Source organism: Sturnira hondurensis, unplaced genomic scaffold (genome assembly GCF_014824575.4).
Source record: "Sturnira hondurensis isolate 20B ecotype Veracruz unplaced genomic scaffold, ASM1482457v3 Scaffold0003420, whole genome shotgun sequence".
In the NCBI taxonomy this organism is placed as follows: Eukaryota; Metazoa; Chordata; class Mammalia; order Chiroptera; family Phyllostomidae; genus Sturnira; species Sturnira hondurensis.
In genome coordinates this window covers 79,721-96,791 of record NW_028076051.1, presented here as the reverse complement: position 1 = coordinate 96,791, position 17,071 = coordinate 79,721, and the positions used below count along the sequence as shown (strand labels likewise).

The 17,071-nt window shown below is 36.3% G+C and overlaps 1 protein-coding gene across 1 annotated transcript in view; it reads right to left on the bottom strand.

Moving 5' to 3' along the window:
• COL4A5 (collagen type IV alpha 5 chain) overlaps positions 1 to 16,657 on the bottom strand; it is a 340,149-nt gene extending 323,492 nt beyond the window's left edge. Inside the window, exon 1 of the mRNA XM_037041949.1 lies at positions 16,148 to 16,657. Within this exon, the coding sequence (XP_036897844.1) occupies positions 16,148 to 16,234 (87 nt within the window). The 5' untranslated portion in view covers positions 16,235 to 16,657. The remainder of the gene's footprint in view (positions 1 to 16,147) is intronic.
• Positions 16,658 to 17,071: the final 414 nt, after the last annotated feature.

The window sequence follows — 17,071 nt, the reverse complement described above, 5'->3', positions numbered from 1 at the left end:
GCCATTTTTAGTACCTCAACAAACAACAAGTGCTGGCAGGGATGTGGAGAAAAGGGAACCTTAATATACTGTTGCTGGGGATGCAGACTGGTGCAGCTACTGTGGAAAATAGTATGGAATTTCCTCAAAAAAATGAAAGTAGAACTGCCTTTTGACTCAATGATTCCACTGCTGAGAATATACCCTAGAATAAAAAATCACCAACTCAAAAGTACTTATGCATCCATATTTTCATAGCAGTGTTATTTACAATAACCAAGTTCCAGAAACAGCCTATGTACCCATCAGTAAATTAGTGGATAAAAAAACTGTGGCACATTTATACAATGGAATACTATGCAGCAAAAAGAAGGGGTTCCTACCTTTTGCGACAGCATGGATGGAACTGGAGAATATTATGCTAAGTGAAATAAGCCAGGTGGTGAAAGACAAATACCAACCATCTCACCTGTAGGAGGAATCTAAGGAACAAAATACACTATTGAACAAAACAGAACCACAGACATGAAAACACTGAACAGACTGACAGTGACCAGGTTGAGGGGGATAATGGCAGTAAGAAGGGGAAGGGACTAGTTAAAAAGCAGGTATGAATGACTATTGGGCATGGACAACAGTGTGGGAATTGACTGTGGGAGCAAGGGGTGTAATGAGCATAGGAGGGCTAAGGGGCAAAAACTGGGACAACTGTAATACAATAATAATAAAAATGATTGAAAGAAAAATACTTTCCATTAATTCATTGAAAAGCTAGCTACCTGATGTCAGGTATTAGAAGAAGTAGAAAATATGATCAGTGCTCCCGAGGCAACTCAAACTATAGTTTTACATATATGAATGAATTAGTAGGTAAGTAGATAGGTATATAAAAGATAGATGCATATATAGATAGATACAGATAAATAGATCTATATGTATATAGATGACAACATCTAGTTTTAAAAGTCTGCTGAAATAATCTGAAATGCAAATAATTTTGTTCAAAAAGTTCACAGCAGTATTATTGGAAAAACAAATGATGGCTATGTTAAAACAATTGTTACTGGATTTCCCTCTTGCCATAAACAACCAGAAAACTATACAAAATACGAGAAACAATATTTTCAGAAATCGGAAAGAGTTACCAAGGACTGTGCCCTCAAACCTATATCAAACATTCTTCTGAAGGTCCTAACAAGATAAGAGGGGGAAAGTAAAACACAGACTAGAAAGGAAGAAGTAAATCTATCTTAATTCAAAGAATACATAACATAATCACGTATGTAGATAGTTCTAAGTAAACAATAAAAGAGCTACCAGAAATAATAAATTCATTTAGTAAAATTGCAGTATACAGATCAATAGAAAAACATGTTCTACTTCCATATACTAACAACACATAATTAAAAACAGAAAATAAAATAAAATACCATTTATAATACTATTCAAACACATGTATATATAAGGATAAATTTAGCAAAGTACATATAAGACCTACACACTGAAAGGATAAAACATTACTGAGATAAATTAAAGAAGATCTTAATAAACAGAAAGATACACCATGTTCATTTTGCAGAATACTGAATACTGTTAAGAAATAAATTTTCACAGAAAACTGTACTTGAAAAATAATTAAATAAAAAATTGGACCCTGGCTGGTGTAGCTCAGTGGATTGAGCACAGGCCTGTGAACCACACGATCGCGGTTTGATTCCCAGTCAGGGCACATGCCTGGGTTGCAGGCTGGTTCCCTGCAGGCCAACTCCCAGCAGGGGATGCAGGAAAGGCAACCATACATTGATGTTTCTCTCCCTCTCTCCTTCCCCTCTAAATTTAAATAAATAAAATTTTTAAAAAAATTGGGGAAAAAAAGAAATAAATTTTCCCCCAAATAATCTGCAAATTAAAACCCAATCCCATTAAAAATTCCAAAAGTTTTATTTCTATGAATTGACAACCTGATTGCATAATTTATACAGAAACTCAAAGAAGCAGGAGAAGTAAAAGGATGAGAGAATGAGGAAAAAGAATGGGAATGGGAATGGGAATGGAAAAAGGAATAGGAATAGGAATAGGAGGAGGAAAGGGAGGAGGAGGAAGAGTAGAATAGAGGAGGAAGAGGACCAAAAATTTGAAAAAAAGAGCAAATTCGGAGAATTAGCACCACCTAATTTTTTTTTTTATTGTTGTTCATGTACAGTGTCTCCATTTTCCCACCACCAAGCACCACCTAATTTCAAGTCTTATTATAAAAGAACAGTAATAAAGACAGTGTGACATTAGCAGAAACACAGATATATAAATTAATAGAACAGTCTAGACTCCAAAAATAGACCCACAAATATATGCTTAATTGATTTTCAACAACAGTACCAAGGTAACTCAATGGAGAAGAAACTGTCTTTTCAATAATGGTGTTGGAACTAGTTAAACACATGGGGGGGAATGAACTAGGATACATACTAAACACCACATACAAAATAAGTGGGTTGAAAGCTAAAACTAAAATAAAAACTTTTAGAACAAAATCTGGAAAGAAATCTTAGTGACTTCGGGGTAGTTACAGATTTCTTATAAAGAACACAAAGCCATAACCAGAAAAAAAATTTGATAAACTGTACTGTGACAAAATTAAACTTTTGTTCTCTGAAAACAGCAGTTAAGAAAGTGAAAAGTCAAGCTACCAAATGGAAAGATCATAGCTATAAAACATGTATGCATCAACATAACAGGTACACCAAGACAAAGAAATATGTCACAAGTGAAAGAACAGATCAAAGCACCAGAAAAAGAACTAAGCAACAAGGAGACAGCCAACCTATCACATGCAGATGCACTGGTAATCAGGATGCTCACAGAAATCATTGAGTACAGACACAAAATAGAGGAAGATGTGAAGGCTATGCAAAGTGAAATAAAAACATACAAGGAATCAACAGTGAAGAGAAGGAAACCAGGACTCAAATCAATGACTTGGAACAGAAGGAAGAAAGAAACATTCAACCAAAGCAGGATGAAGAAACAAGAATTCAAAAAAATGAGGAGAGGCTCTGGAACCTTTGGGACAACTTTAAGCACTCCAAAATCTGAGTCATAGGGATGCCAGAAGGAGAAGAGGAAAAGCAAGAAATTAAAAACTTACGTGAAAAAATACTGAAGGAAACCTTCTACAATCTAGCAAAGGAAATAGACCTCCAGGAAATACAGGAAGCCCAGAGAGTCCCTAAGAAATTGGACCCAAGGGGGAACACACCAAGGTGCATCATAATCAAGTTACCCAAGCTTAAAGATAAAGAAAGAATCTTAAAAGCGGCAAGAGAAAAGGAGACAGTTACCTACAAAGGAGTTCCCATAAGACTATTAGCTGACTTCTCAAAAGAAACCTTGCAGGCAAGAAGGGGCTGGAAAGTACTCAAAGTCATGAAAGGCAAGGATCTACATCCAAGATTGCTCTATCCAGCAAAAAGGGGCAGATATAGTGCTTCCCATATAAGGTCAAGTTAAAGGAATTCATAATCACCAAGCCCTCATTATATGAAATGTTAAAGGGACTTTCCTAAGAAATAGAAGATCAAAAACTATGAACAATAAAATGACAGCAAACTCCTAACTATCAAGAACTGAATCTAAAAAAAAAAATTAAAGAAACAACTAGAATAGGAACTGTGTCACAGAAATGAAGATCATGTGGAGTGTTATCAGTGGGGATGGGGAGGGGGAGGAAATGAGGAGGAAAGATACAGGGAATAAGAGGCATAATTGGTAAACATAAAATAGAAAAGGGTAGGTTAAGAATAGTATAGGAAATAGAAAAGCCAAAGACCTTATATGTACAATCCATGGACATGAACTAAAAGCATGAATGCTGCAGGGTGAAGGGGGTGCTGGGCAAAAAGGAGATAAAGGGGAGAAAAACTGGGAAAACTATCACAGCATAGTCAATAAAATATACTTAAAATACAATAAAATTTTGAAATTCACCATTAAAAACCTGACAATGAACTTATCACATGCTAACATATATCATGTATTTTTATATGAAAACTAATTATAGTATGAGATAAAAGAGATTGTCTTACTTGATATAAAGAACAATACCTTTATATCAGCTTCTACATTCATTCTGTTACAATATATGTTTCAGTTGAAATATATTAAGAAAATCTGGCTTAATACAGTTATATATTTGGAAAACTGAGTATGTTAATAACCTTAAGATAATTGTGGCTATTTTTGACACTATATCAAAATTATACAAGTGGAAGGCTCTTTGTTCATTGCAACATAGAATCTGAAACCTTATTAACTTTTAGAATTGATTATATTAAAACTCATTGATTTATCTTGCCTTTGACTGGATCTGTTACATATGCCTAATTTTATAACATCATGCACTAGTTATTTGGGAAATATTAGTTCACTGAAATTTGCAGAAATTTTAAATGTTAACACATTTTATTATATAACACCAAAAAATCATACACACTAATATAATTACCAATCTCATTAGAAAAGGCTAAGATTTGGGAAGCTTTCAAGCTCACAGCAGTAGATTCAAGTTTTCCAAAATTTGAATTCTTACTTGAACAGTTCAAATTTTTTGATTGGTAACAAACATTGCCAGTGGTCTTCCTTGAAGTGATAAACTCACTTTGTTCATTTGCAAGAAAATGCCTGCCACATACCCAAGTTGAAATAATCATAGTTTGTCTTAATTGTTCCTTCAAGTAAAAATGTGTTCCACATAAAAATTAGCTAGTTTAGCCTACACCTCAAACAACTGCACACGTACTTTTCCTAGAAACAATCTTACATCACCATATAAAATTGCCTTGTACACACTTCACATTTCATCATACAGAGTATTTAAAAGATACGGTGAAGAGATTTTTAAAAACACCTCACAGACACAGACAACAGCATGATGATTACCAGAGGGAAAAGAGATGGAGGGAGGGAGGGAGAGAGGGAGACAGAAGAGGATGCAGGAGAAATAAATGGTGGTGGAAGGAGATATGCAGATTTAATTCCAGACTACTAAGTTGTAACATTTTTCTGGTGGAAGATCTTCCTTCAGTTAGTAAATACACACACACACACACACACACACACACACACAAAGTATATACATACATACACACACACATACAGATCATCTATGATGTACAATAAAGCAAAGTGCAATAAAACAAGGTACGCCTGTACTGGGACAATTGGATACACTGCATTAGCAGTTTTATCCACCATCAGTGCACATGTCAACACACTAAGAAAGGCAAAATAGTCTTTATATCATTGTTGAAATAGCCATGCTCTTCCTCCTAGGATTGCAGAATCCCAGGGGTCCACGCACAACACATTGAGGACCACTGACAAGGGATCCCTAATGTCCCTTTAGCTCTGAAATGTCTATAATTACATAAAATGTCAACATCTTTCATTTGTACAACTCTACCAAACATTCCTTTCCCTTTGAAGTAATACATCTACATTTAACACATATATCAATGTCTTACAAAGCTTTTATTCAACTGATCCCGAAGACAAAGTCATGAGGTCATAAAGCAAGAACTATTTCTTCCTTCCTAAAAGAACCTTGATTTTGTTCAGATTTCCTGGAACTCCAACTTTTCCAAGCAGCAATGATCTTTGTTGGGGAGTTGAGGGATGGTTGGATAAGTCACTGGTCTAACTCCACCTTTGTGGTCTGATTCCACTTGCCAATGTATTGGTGTAAGTATATACATACAACACAATTCTAACCAATGAGATAAAAGGGGCATTTCCAGGGATGAAATGTGGGACTCCTGATAAGTTTTTTCATTGCAGACAAAAAGGGACAAAAATGAACAATTCACACCCTTCTTATACTGGACATGGTGGTGTCTGCATGTGATCCCTGGAACTGCAGCATCAGTCTTGCAAATATGAGGGTCACTAATCTGAGAGAGTAAGCTGATAGGCAGAGCATGATAAAACAGAAAGTGGAAAGAACCTGGGTCATTGTTTGGTGGAATTATTTAACCTTGGAAATACTCTACTTCCAAACTTCTTGTTACATGAGGTAAAATTTTTGTTGTTGTTAAGAGAGCTGAATTAGTGTTTTCTATCACTTACAACAGGAAATAACTGATATGAAAAAGCACCTCCTTCTATATCCACTAATGTCATACCTATTATAAGAAATTTTGGAAGCAAATCAACTAGTTCACATAACATGTGGAAAGAGTGCTATTTTACTTAATTATTAGATGATACAAATGCCAAAAGAATTTCTTAAAGTCCTAGTTTAGTATTTACTGTCATAAAATCAGTTCCATTAACCTGACTAGCACTTGTTCATAAATGATGCTTAAGTCTCTCTCTACAAGTTAACAAGTAAATCTAATGTTTACAATCAATCACTTCATTAAGGTAAAAAATAAGTTAAAATGTACTTATTTAGCAAAAACCTGTTTCTTTTATAACATTTGTCCTCGGTTGTCTTTTGTTAGCAGAAAGCAGGGGATTTAAGGTTCCCATTTTGATAATGTAGCAGGGACTATCACAGACTACACTTTTGCTTACAGGCCAGCAGAATCTGCTAAAGGAACAAAGGGCATGTGGGCTTGGACAGGTTGTGAAAGTAAATAAACTTAAGCACTGATGCATTAAATGAGAGTCTGGTTTGTTAAAATGAACAAACCAGGACTTATGCATTAGAGGTTATACTAAAGATACCTGTCCTAAATCCTCAAGAATTACTGCTATTGAAAATAAATCTTTGTAATAAAAATGTAGTTAGGTGGCTGGATGGTTCATTCATAGTGTTAATTAGAGATAATATATTCTCAAAAATTAGTTCTGTCCCATGGTTGCTGTTTTCAGAGGGGATGAGGTGATGGGATGATTACATTTGAAAAAGAAAAATCATTAGATGGTAAGACCAAATCAGCCAACCAAATGGTAATCAATTGAACCTCAATTCCATAGTCACTGTACTAGACAGGAAAAAAAATCATTAAGAGTGTCTCATAGGTGCTCTTATACACTACTGACAGGAGTATAATTGGCAAAACCACTCTGGAAAGTAATTTGGCAATAACAGATTCCTGTCATTCAGAAGCTTAAAGTTCAGCTGTTCAAAATTCCACCTGGAAAAGCCATAATGTATTTGTGATTTTATGGAGGAATACATTTGAATCACACAAGCTACAATACTTGCATAAAGGCAAAAGTCAACTAGCAAGGGAGCAGAAAAAGGTTCAGTGGGAGTAGTACAAAAAATGAATGGGAAATACTCATTCCATATGTACTTACAAGTTTGTTTCTTAAAAAAACGGGGGAGATAGTGGGTGGAAGTGGAAGAGGGGATGGGGGATAAATGGCAATGGAAATATATAATAAAGTATAATTTAAAAAAAAACAAAAACAAAAGTAAGGTTTTTTATATATTTTTAAAGATCTTATTTATTTATCTTTAGAGGGTAAGGGAAGGAGAGCGGGAGAGAAATATCAATGTGTGGTTGCCTCTCATGTGTCCCCTGCTGGGAACTGGCCTGCAACCCAGGCATGTGTCCTGACTGGGAATCGAACAGCTATCCTTGGGTTCACAGGCCCACACTCAATCCACTGAGCTACACCAGCGAGGGCCAAAAGTAAGTTTTAAAAAGGAGATGGGAGCTGGAATAGTATCACCCCAAAGTGGAAAAAACTTTGCAATTAATGAGGGGAAGTTTCTGGAGTATCTCTAAGGAAGAGAAGAAAGCAAGGGATAGCACTAGGAAAACACACAGCCATTTAAATGTAAGCCTTATAGGCAACCATGTGGTAAGGGCTGGTGAAGGGGCTGGGGAGAGTGGGCAAAAGGAGCTCCCATTTCAGATGCATTCCAAAACTTTCTTCAGGGAGAGGGGATGTCAGTGGGTTTGGAGTGTATACATTGCTATAGCTATCTAGGAAGAGGCAAATGGGGGATGGTATTAATAGGGAGCGGGCTACATCTCCTGTCCAAGGGAGAAATGTAAGGAGACGCATCATTCACAAAATTAAAATTTAGGGCCTTGAGGGTAAATAGCCTGACAATTACAGTAAAGTTGTTAAAGAATGGTCTGGTGGGGAGCCTATCTTTAGAATAAAGTCAAGTGACAAGTCACAGGAAGGGGTAATGGAAAGGGCAGTGGGAATTATTCAACTTTCAAACATGAACTTTATTTTTCTGTATTATCTGTCATGTATAAATAGTATAAAAAAGAGACTGAGGAAAATCTCATTAGCAGGTTCTAGAGCAATCATTTATTAACTGTGTGACCTTGAGCAAGTTGTTAAATATACTGTGAGCCTCGAATTCCTTGTATATAAAAATGGGAATAGTATTATCTACCTAACAGGATATAACATAGCAACCTCTAAAAAAAAAGTTAGCTATCGTACTTTAACTGCTGATATAGCCTTTCTAAATGTCAGTGTTTATTGCACATACCAAAGACTAAAAATATTGATGTCCTTAACCCACTTAATTCCCCATGAAGAAAGCAGTACTAATAAAATAAAATATGGAATAAAAATTGTTCATGGCAATATTTCTCACAAGGGCTTAAAATTGAAATTTAAAAATACAATACTCTACAAAATTAATTGTGGTGTATATAACTATAAATTACATGCAATTGTTTTAAATTATTTTAAAACCAGTAACTGTAATAACATGAAAAAATGATTCACAAGTAGAAAGACCATTAAGATGTAAACCTGTATGTAGACTATTCCTAACTTTTTATTTTAACCAATTTACTCTTTATACTCATTTTTTTTAAGTTAGAAGGTAAATTTTAATGTTAAAATTTGCATTAATCTTTTAATTTTATATGTGAATGGTCTAAATGCTAATTAAAAGACAGAGACTGTCAGCCTAGATAAAAAGAAAACCCATCTGTTTGCTTCTTTGGTGATCTCAATAAGCCGATTCTGAAATTTATATGGAAAAAAGAATTAGAATATACAAAACAATTCTGTAATTTTTTTAAACAGTTGGAAAACTCACAGTAGCTGATTTTACCATTTACTATAAAGCTACATTAATCAAAACAGGGTGGTAGAGGTGAAAAGACAGAGCACAAATCAAAACAACATAAGAGAGTCCAGAAATAGACTTGCACAAATATAATCAATGCATTTTTTATAAAGTTGCAAAAGGCAATTCAATGTAGAAATAATTCTTTTTAACAAATGGCACTGGAACAATCATATGTCCAAAAAAAATAACCCAGACACATATCTCTTACCTTATACAAAAGTTAATTCAAAATGAATTGTGGACCTAAATGTAAAACCTAAAACTGTAAAACTTCTAGAAAACATAAGAGAAAAATTGTCTCACCTTGGGTTTGACAAAACATGATACTCAAAGCATATCTATAAAATAAATAAGTTGATGTACTGAAATTTATCAAATTAAAAACATTTGGTCTGCAAAAGATATTTTTAAGAGAAATGAAAAGCCATAGACTTGGAAAATATATATTCAAATCATGTATCTAACAAAGGTTTTGTATAGAGAATACATAAAGAATTCTTAAAACTAAGTAATAAGAAAACAAATAGCTAGATTTTTTAAATGAGCAAAAGATATGAATATACATACACATCACTAAATAATCTATAAAGATGACCCTCCTCTATTGAATGGGAAAAATAGTAACTTTTGAGAAATGTGGCAGACACCACCACAACCAAATGATCTAGGTTAACATCGCCAGTAATGCTACCATTTTACTTTTTAAAGAAGATTAAATACATAAGAAGGAAAATCATCAAAACAGTAATAAAGGTATTCCTATACAGTTGGCAAAATTGTAGACATATTTTCTTCTTTATATTTTTCTATATTTTCAAAGTTTCTAACACTGAGCATGTATTAATTTTGTTATCAGACAAAATCAACATGTAAAGTAGTTGAATAAATAAACAAATATACAGTTCTTGTCCTCAAAGAGTCTAGAATTAATAGGGAGAACAGATGAAATCTCATGAAACAAAATGCTTTTAGGAAAAATGCATTTAGATACTAGACAGAAAAAGGCTAAATACTGCAAATATTCAAAGAAGGGTAAATCAGCAATTGATATAATAGTAAAAATACTTTCTCAGAGGGACTATTTATATATTCTTACTAGCATGTAAACTCCATGAAGGCAGGGATCCTGTCTATCTTACTCAATTGTATCCACTGTGTCTAGCACAAAATGATTTTGTTGACAGTACATACTCATGAACAACACAAATACAATTCTACAGTACTTACAAGTTGCTGAATAAATATCTGCTGCAAGAATATAAACATTACACTGAAATTGAGCAAATGTTTGAATCCACAAGATTCTAATCAAAATGGAGAGACAAAATATGTATGCAATGCTCAAGAGATTATATGAAAGCTAATCTAAGCTAGAATGAAGTGTGTTGTAAAATGTAATGAAAATGAGGTTATATAAAGGAAAAGATCATGATAGGCCTTGAAAATCAGGCAGAGAATTTGAGAATTAATGAATTAATAAATGGCAAGTCGAGAGACTTCTGCCAAGATGGAGGCGTAGGTGGAAACACCGTGCCTTCTCCCACAACCAAGTTTGAATACAACAAAGGTTTGGAGAACAAAGACGCAGCCAAAGAACAGAAAATTGAACTATACAGAAGTCCGACAACAAGGAACCCTTCAACTGGACCGGTAAGAGGGGTGGAGCCAGCAGTGGAGCAGGGTTGGCCAGGAAAGATCCCTCAACCCCAGGCGCCCAGGCATCCGGGGTAGCCTCAGGTGGACCCAGTGAGGGCTTTAGACCGCGGGAGTGAGAAGTGAGACAGACAGCGCAGCCCCCAGCAATGAACCCAGCAGCAGCTGACCATGGTCGCACATTCACGAGCAGCGGGAGGAATCGAAAGGCCCATTCTTGCGCAGAGGGACAAATCGATCGGCCCTCGGTGGTGGCGGGAGGAAGCAAAGGGTGCCCGCCATTGCATTCCTTTGGCCCCGCCCCCACATACAGCTTCACAACCCAGCGACTGGGTCACCCGGCCCTGGTGAACACCTAGGGCTCGGCTCCTCATACGTAACAGGCACGAACAGACCAAAATATGGCTCAAGAAGAACTCAAAGCTCCAGAGCCAATAACTCTAAGTGACCAGGAAATAGCGAACCTCTCAGATGCACAATTCAAGACACTGGTAATCAGGATACTCACAGAACTGGTTGATTTTAGCCACAAATTAGAGGAACATATGAAGGCTAAACTGATTGAAATGAAGGGAAATACACAGGAAATCAATAGTGACGGAAAGGAAACAGGGATTCAAATCAAGGGGATGGACCAGAAGGAAGAAAGAAATGCCCAAACAGGAAAAAGTGAAGTTACAAGAATTCAAAAAAATGAGGAGAGGATTAGGAACCTCCAGGACATCTTTAAACGTTCCAACATCCGAATTATAGGGGTACCAGAAGGGGAAAAGAAACAGCCATGAGTGGAAAATTTATTTGAACAAATAATATAGGAGAACTTCCCCAGTCTGGCAAAGGAAATAGACTTCTAGGAAATCCAGGCAGCTCAGAGATCCCAAAGAAGTTGGACCCAAGAAGGAACACACCAAGGCACATCATAATTACATTAGCCATGATTAAAATGAAGGAGAGAATCCTAGAAGCAGCAAGAGATAAGGGGACAGTTATCTACAAAGGAGTTTCCATCAGACTGTCAGAGGATTTCTCAAAAGAGACCTTACAGGCAAGAAGGAGCTGGAAGGAAGTATTCCAAGTCATGAAATCCAAAGACCTACATCCAAGATTGCTCTATCCAGCAAAGCTTTCATTTAGAATGGAAGGGCAGATAAAGTGCTTCTCAGATAAGATCAAATTCAAGGAGTTCATTATCACCAAGCCCTTATTATATGAAATGTTAAAGGGACTTATATAAGAAAAAGAAGATAAAAAATATGAACAGTGAAAGGACAGCGAACTCACAGTTATTAACAACCACACCTAAAACAAAAGCAAACCAAGAGGACAGCTAGACCAGGAGCAGAACCATAGAAGTGAAGAACACATGGAGGGTTATCAATGCGGAGACATGAGGGAGAATGCAGGAAAAGGTGCAAGTGAATAAAAAGCATAAATTGTAGGTAAAAAAATAAACAGGGGGAGGTTGAGAATAGTGTGCGAAATGGAGAAGCCAGAAAACATATATGTATGACCCATGGACATAAACTAAGCGGGGGAATGCTGATGGGAGGGAGGTTGCTGGGCAGAGGGGAATAAAGGGTAGAGAAAAAAAAGGGAAAACTGTAATAGTATAATCAATAAAATATACTTTAAAACTGCAGAAAATGTTGAAAACTCAAAATCACCATTTGGCAAATATCACAGTAATAATTATTCAGGCCAGAATCCTCAGATTTTCCAGACAAAGCTTGGTGAAACAGGATATTTACCATGTCTCACAATATTGCTCATATAGTCCACAAAATCTGCTCACTTTGTAATTACAAAGGGGAAATAAATGACTTTACAGTGGATAAACCTGGCAGACACAACGTTAACCAAGTACCACTTTTAACTCAAGGTAGAGTGTCATGTGTTGCATATAGAGACAGCAAAAGCCAAATTATGTACACTCTTACATAATCACAGAACAGACACATATGTAAACATACACACAAAACTACATAGAGATAGTTGAGTGAATAGAATTGGATGTGATGGGTTGATAAAAGCAACAAAATGAATGGACATCTTAAGAAAACATCCTGTTTCATTACAATGGACATACACCTAAAAAGTTCAGTATATTAAAATTTTTATGAAAACTGACTAATTAAAAGAACAATTCATTCTTCAAAATAACCATCTACCACAAATTAAAGTTGTTTCTAGGTTGTTTTTAAATTATCTCTCTATATATACACATACATATAGAGATCAAACTCTAATATTTTTATTCTAAGCCCAAAGCTATTTCCATTATACCATACTGCTTCTAACATCAGCTGGAAGAGATGTAATCCCCATTTTACCATTTCCTTTCTACCTCCTGTGTCTGCCCCTCCCCCACCCCCCAAAATAGCAGAAATTAAAATACTCTAAACAGCAAATAAATCTCTATGGAACACATACAATGGAGGCAGTATAGGACCATTGTTAAGGGCAAAGAAACTGACATCAAACTGCCTGGATTCAAATTTCCAGCTCCACCATGTATTAGCTAGGTGATTTTCAGCAAGTTACTTAACCTCTATGATCTGTGTCTTCTTGATCTGTAAAGTGGAGCTATCAATGGCATATACCTCCTAGATTTTTTTGCTGAAAATTAAATATGATCATGTATATCACCATATCAACACAGTGCCTGGCACATAGTGAGCACTCAAAAAAGTAAGTGATAACAATATCGACAAATTCTTCCTATGGAGCAGTATACTTCATAGAGGGAAGATTATTCCACAGCTGCAAACCACACTACAGCCTTGAATGAGTTATTGCCTCTGAACACAAGGGAATAGTACATTTAAATTATAGAAAACTATCTACTCTACTGACCACACACATACACACAATAAACTTACTAACATTTGAACAGTAGGAATAGTGTAATTTTACAGGCCATATGCACAAAGGAGGAATGCATATACTACTGCAAGTGTCAGTACAGGTCACCTTTAAAAAATACATTATTTCCATCACTAGAAATGACTTTTCCAACCTAAAGCTGCCTATTTCTCTTACTGCTAACCTGTTGGCATATGGGTTATTTTATCCCATCCAGTACATATTTTACCTAAAAAAAAAAAAATCTTCCACAAATTTATAACATCCCAATTTGGCATGGCTTCAGAGCTAAAGAAATCACTTAACTGTGAAAAATTAAAGCAATTTAAGTAGCACTGCTCTTCCTGACATAAAAGTCCCAATACTAAACAACTTCAGTCAACAACCAGCCCCACTACCATCCAGTTTACTCTAGAGAAGGACACCAATATCTCCAGCACTAGTATGGAGAGCAGATAACATTCATATCTTGAAGATGAATAAAACATTCATCTAACTATGACATCGATGCATAAAGTAGAAAGAACACTTTTATTAAAGGCACAATACCCTAATGATATAGAAATGCAATATAAAATGTTCTGTAAAAAACTATGCAGGAGAAAAAAAGGAAAAAAAACTTCATGCTGTCTTCTGTAAGTTCTTCATGAACACTTAATTTTTAAAGGTTCCAAGAAAATAGGCTTACCCCCTCCCAAAAAGAAATATATTTTTTAAATTTTTATTTAACTCTTGTTCAAGTAGAGTTTTCTTTCTTGTATTCCCAGCCCTGCCCCCCAAAAGAAATATTTTAATATAATTTGATTTAATATAAATTGATGTATATAGATAGTATTGCTGTACACACCTATACGATTGGTATCTGGTGCACATTTATTAATAGCAATATCAAAAGAAAATTAAAATATTTAATCAAATATCTATGATATCTTTGCCCCTGCGCCAAATACCATAAGCAATAAGCACCTAGATGTTTTTAGAACTATTTTCAACAACACAAGTGTACTTTTACCCAAGAGTCTGTAGGAGTATGGAGTGTGTAAACCTTATCTCATTAGGATACTCTAAATCAAAAAAGCAAATTTAAGTCATCTATCTACTTTGATGGAGGAAAAATTATGGCAAGTGTAATCAAAATATTTTATATGCATGGCTTTTCAGCAGATGTGCTATCATGAGTACATACTTTCTGGGAGATAGAAGGAGGGCAATGTAATCTGTGGCATCCTAAGTGCAGAGAGAAGCTAGACAGCTAACTTAAAGTTGGAAGTAACTACAAACAACTGTACTTGAACAACAATAAAATAATTTTTTTAAAGTTAAAAAAATAGTGAACTCAGATAAACTATGACATGTAAATAACTGATAGTCACTCAACCATGGCCTAAGGCCTAAGCTATGATCTCATACTGAAGTGGTTTTAAAATCAGCTATTATGGTTATTCAAATATAACTCTGAAATAATTTGATGCATAGTTCTTTTTCTCTTCAAATTTTTATTCCAAAACCATCCACTTCCCCTCCCCCGGGCAATCCATCTTATTAGTTTCTTGAACGTTCCTACAGAGATATTTTACTTTCTAAACTTGTTAGAGGTTAAATGAAACTAAGGATGATGGGCTTTAGGGTTGAGAACATTTTCTCTGGCAAAGCCATTCATCCCTTTACATCTGCCTCTCAACCACAGAATACTGGGTGGGACTGCCCGGATACCTGCCTAGGAGATTTATGGAGGTTTTAATTCCACATTCCTAAAACAGAGTGGAAATTTTTGCTCTGTCATTTCACAAGTGCATCCTCCTCCACTCTCCTTTGAATCTGAGCACTCATTTTCCTTTGAAAAAGACAACTAGTTTCCTTTAAACAGGTGATGGAAAATTTCTTAATTTGTTCAGGTGCCTTAGTAAGTTTTAAAAAACAAAAGGAAACAACGAACAAACCCAGAACTTTTAAAAAAGACGACGAAGATTCAAAGCCTGAGGTCATCCTCTTCATTCTTTTGTACCTGAGCATTTACAACAAGGATGGCAAGGACGGCACAGTGTGTTAGAGAGGCTTTACTGACCACAGGAGAGGGTAGGTTCGAGTTGCTTAAGGGGAGAAGGGAAGAACTTCATGGGCACCCTTAACGCTTTAATGGAAACTCGAAATTACAAAAGCCAAAATATCAAACTATAAACAAAGTTTAAAAGTGATTGCGTTAGGTACAACTTGTGAAAAAGCCGGAAGGCAGGCAGGAAGGGAAACACCCGAGGGCAAAGGGTGGGGAGAAAAAGTTTTAAATACCCACCAGAACCAGTGATTTATTAGTTTGAGTCCCCCCACCCCATGCTCTGCTGTAGTCCGCACAGCAGCTAGGTGCAGGAAAGCAAGCAGTCCTGTTTTGAAACATTTAAACCTCTCCGTTGAACTTAAGGCTTGAGTTACCAACGTTAAATTGAAATGTTTCTTCCTAAACAAGTGAAGGCAAATTTGAATTCCCTAGCCAAGGCCTAAGATAAAGGAAGGAAAAGGGACAAAAAAAATGATTTTACTTTGAGTTAAGGTGATGAGGTGGCGGTGGGAGTGGGGGTGGGGGTAGAAGGAAGGACTTACCGCAGCTTCTGCTGGGTGCCCCCAAAGATTCAGAGCCAATAAGAACAAGCCTGCAGCCTGGCCGACTCCACTCCGTTTCATTCTCATACCGCCGCAGCTCCTTCAGCACCCACAGGAAATCCCTGATGGCTCTGACCAATTGACATAATCTTGAGGGGTTATTGGAGGAGAGCTAGAGCCAGAGAAGTACAGCGAGGGTTCGCCAATTATGCAGGTCGGTTTGGGTGTGGAGAAAGCTTTTTTACAGTGAAGAGGAAGAAAAAAGGCAGCAGCAGCAGCAATTCTTTTCTCCACCCCCCTACCCCCACCCCCAAAGCCAGTCTCTCTGGGGCACTTTTCTCTTCTGTCCAGACTTGCAAATGCCACAAATCTAGTTTCCTCCTCTCTTTCTTCCGCACCGCCCCCTTGCCCACCAGCACTGGGCATTTAGAGGATTACTCCGCCACAGTTTTAGACTGCACCAGCAACCTGTGAGGGAGTGAAGCTCAGTTATTTGGCGGAGGGAATCTTCCAGACCAGATGACTGAGCACGGTGCAACCGGGAAGCTTCCCTATCTGTTCACTTGCACCTTCCGTTAGTACTACTCTTCCCTGCACAGTCCCCCTCTCATCGTTGTAAGCATCCAAGTTGATTACAAATAGACCTGAGCTGGGACTATTTTTTAGCGGATGGATCTCAGGGAAAACAAAAATTTCTATTGTTAACGATTAGAAACAAATTTTAATCACCGCTCCTTAGACTGCTGGTGTTCTTTCTCTACCGCCTGCTTATGGTGAAGAGTTTCTACATACAACAGAATATGTGAAAATAGAAATATATAAATATATTTGTATAAGTAAATAGTACTTATAACCCAAGAATTAAGAAAGTGACTTTACCACAGGATATATACATATGGCATTTGGTAGAATTCAGTAGGTATT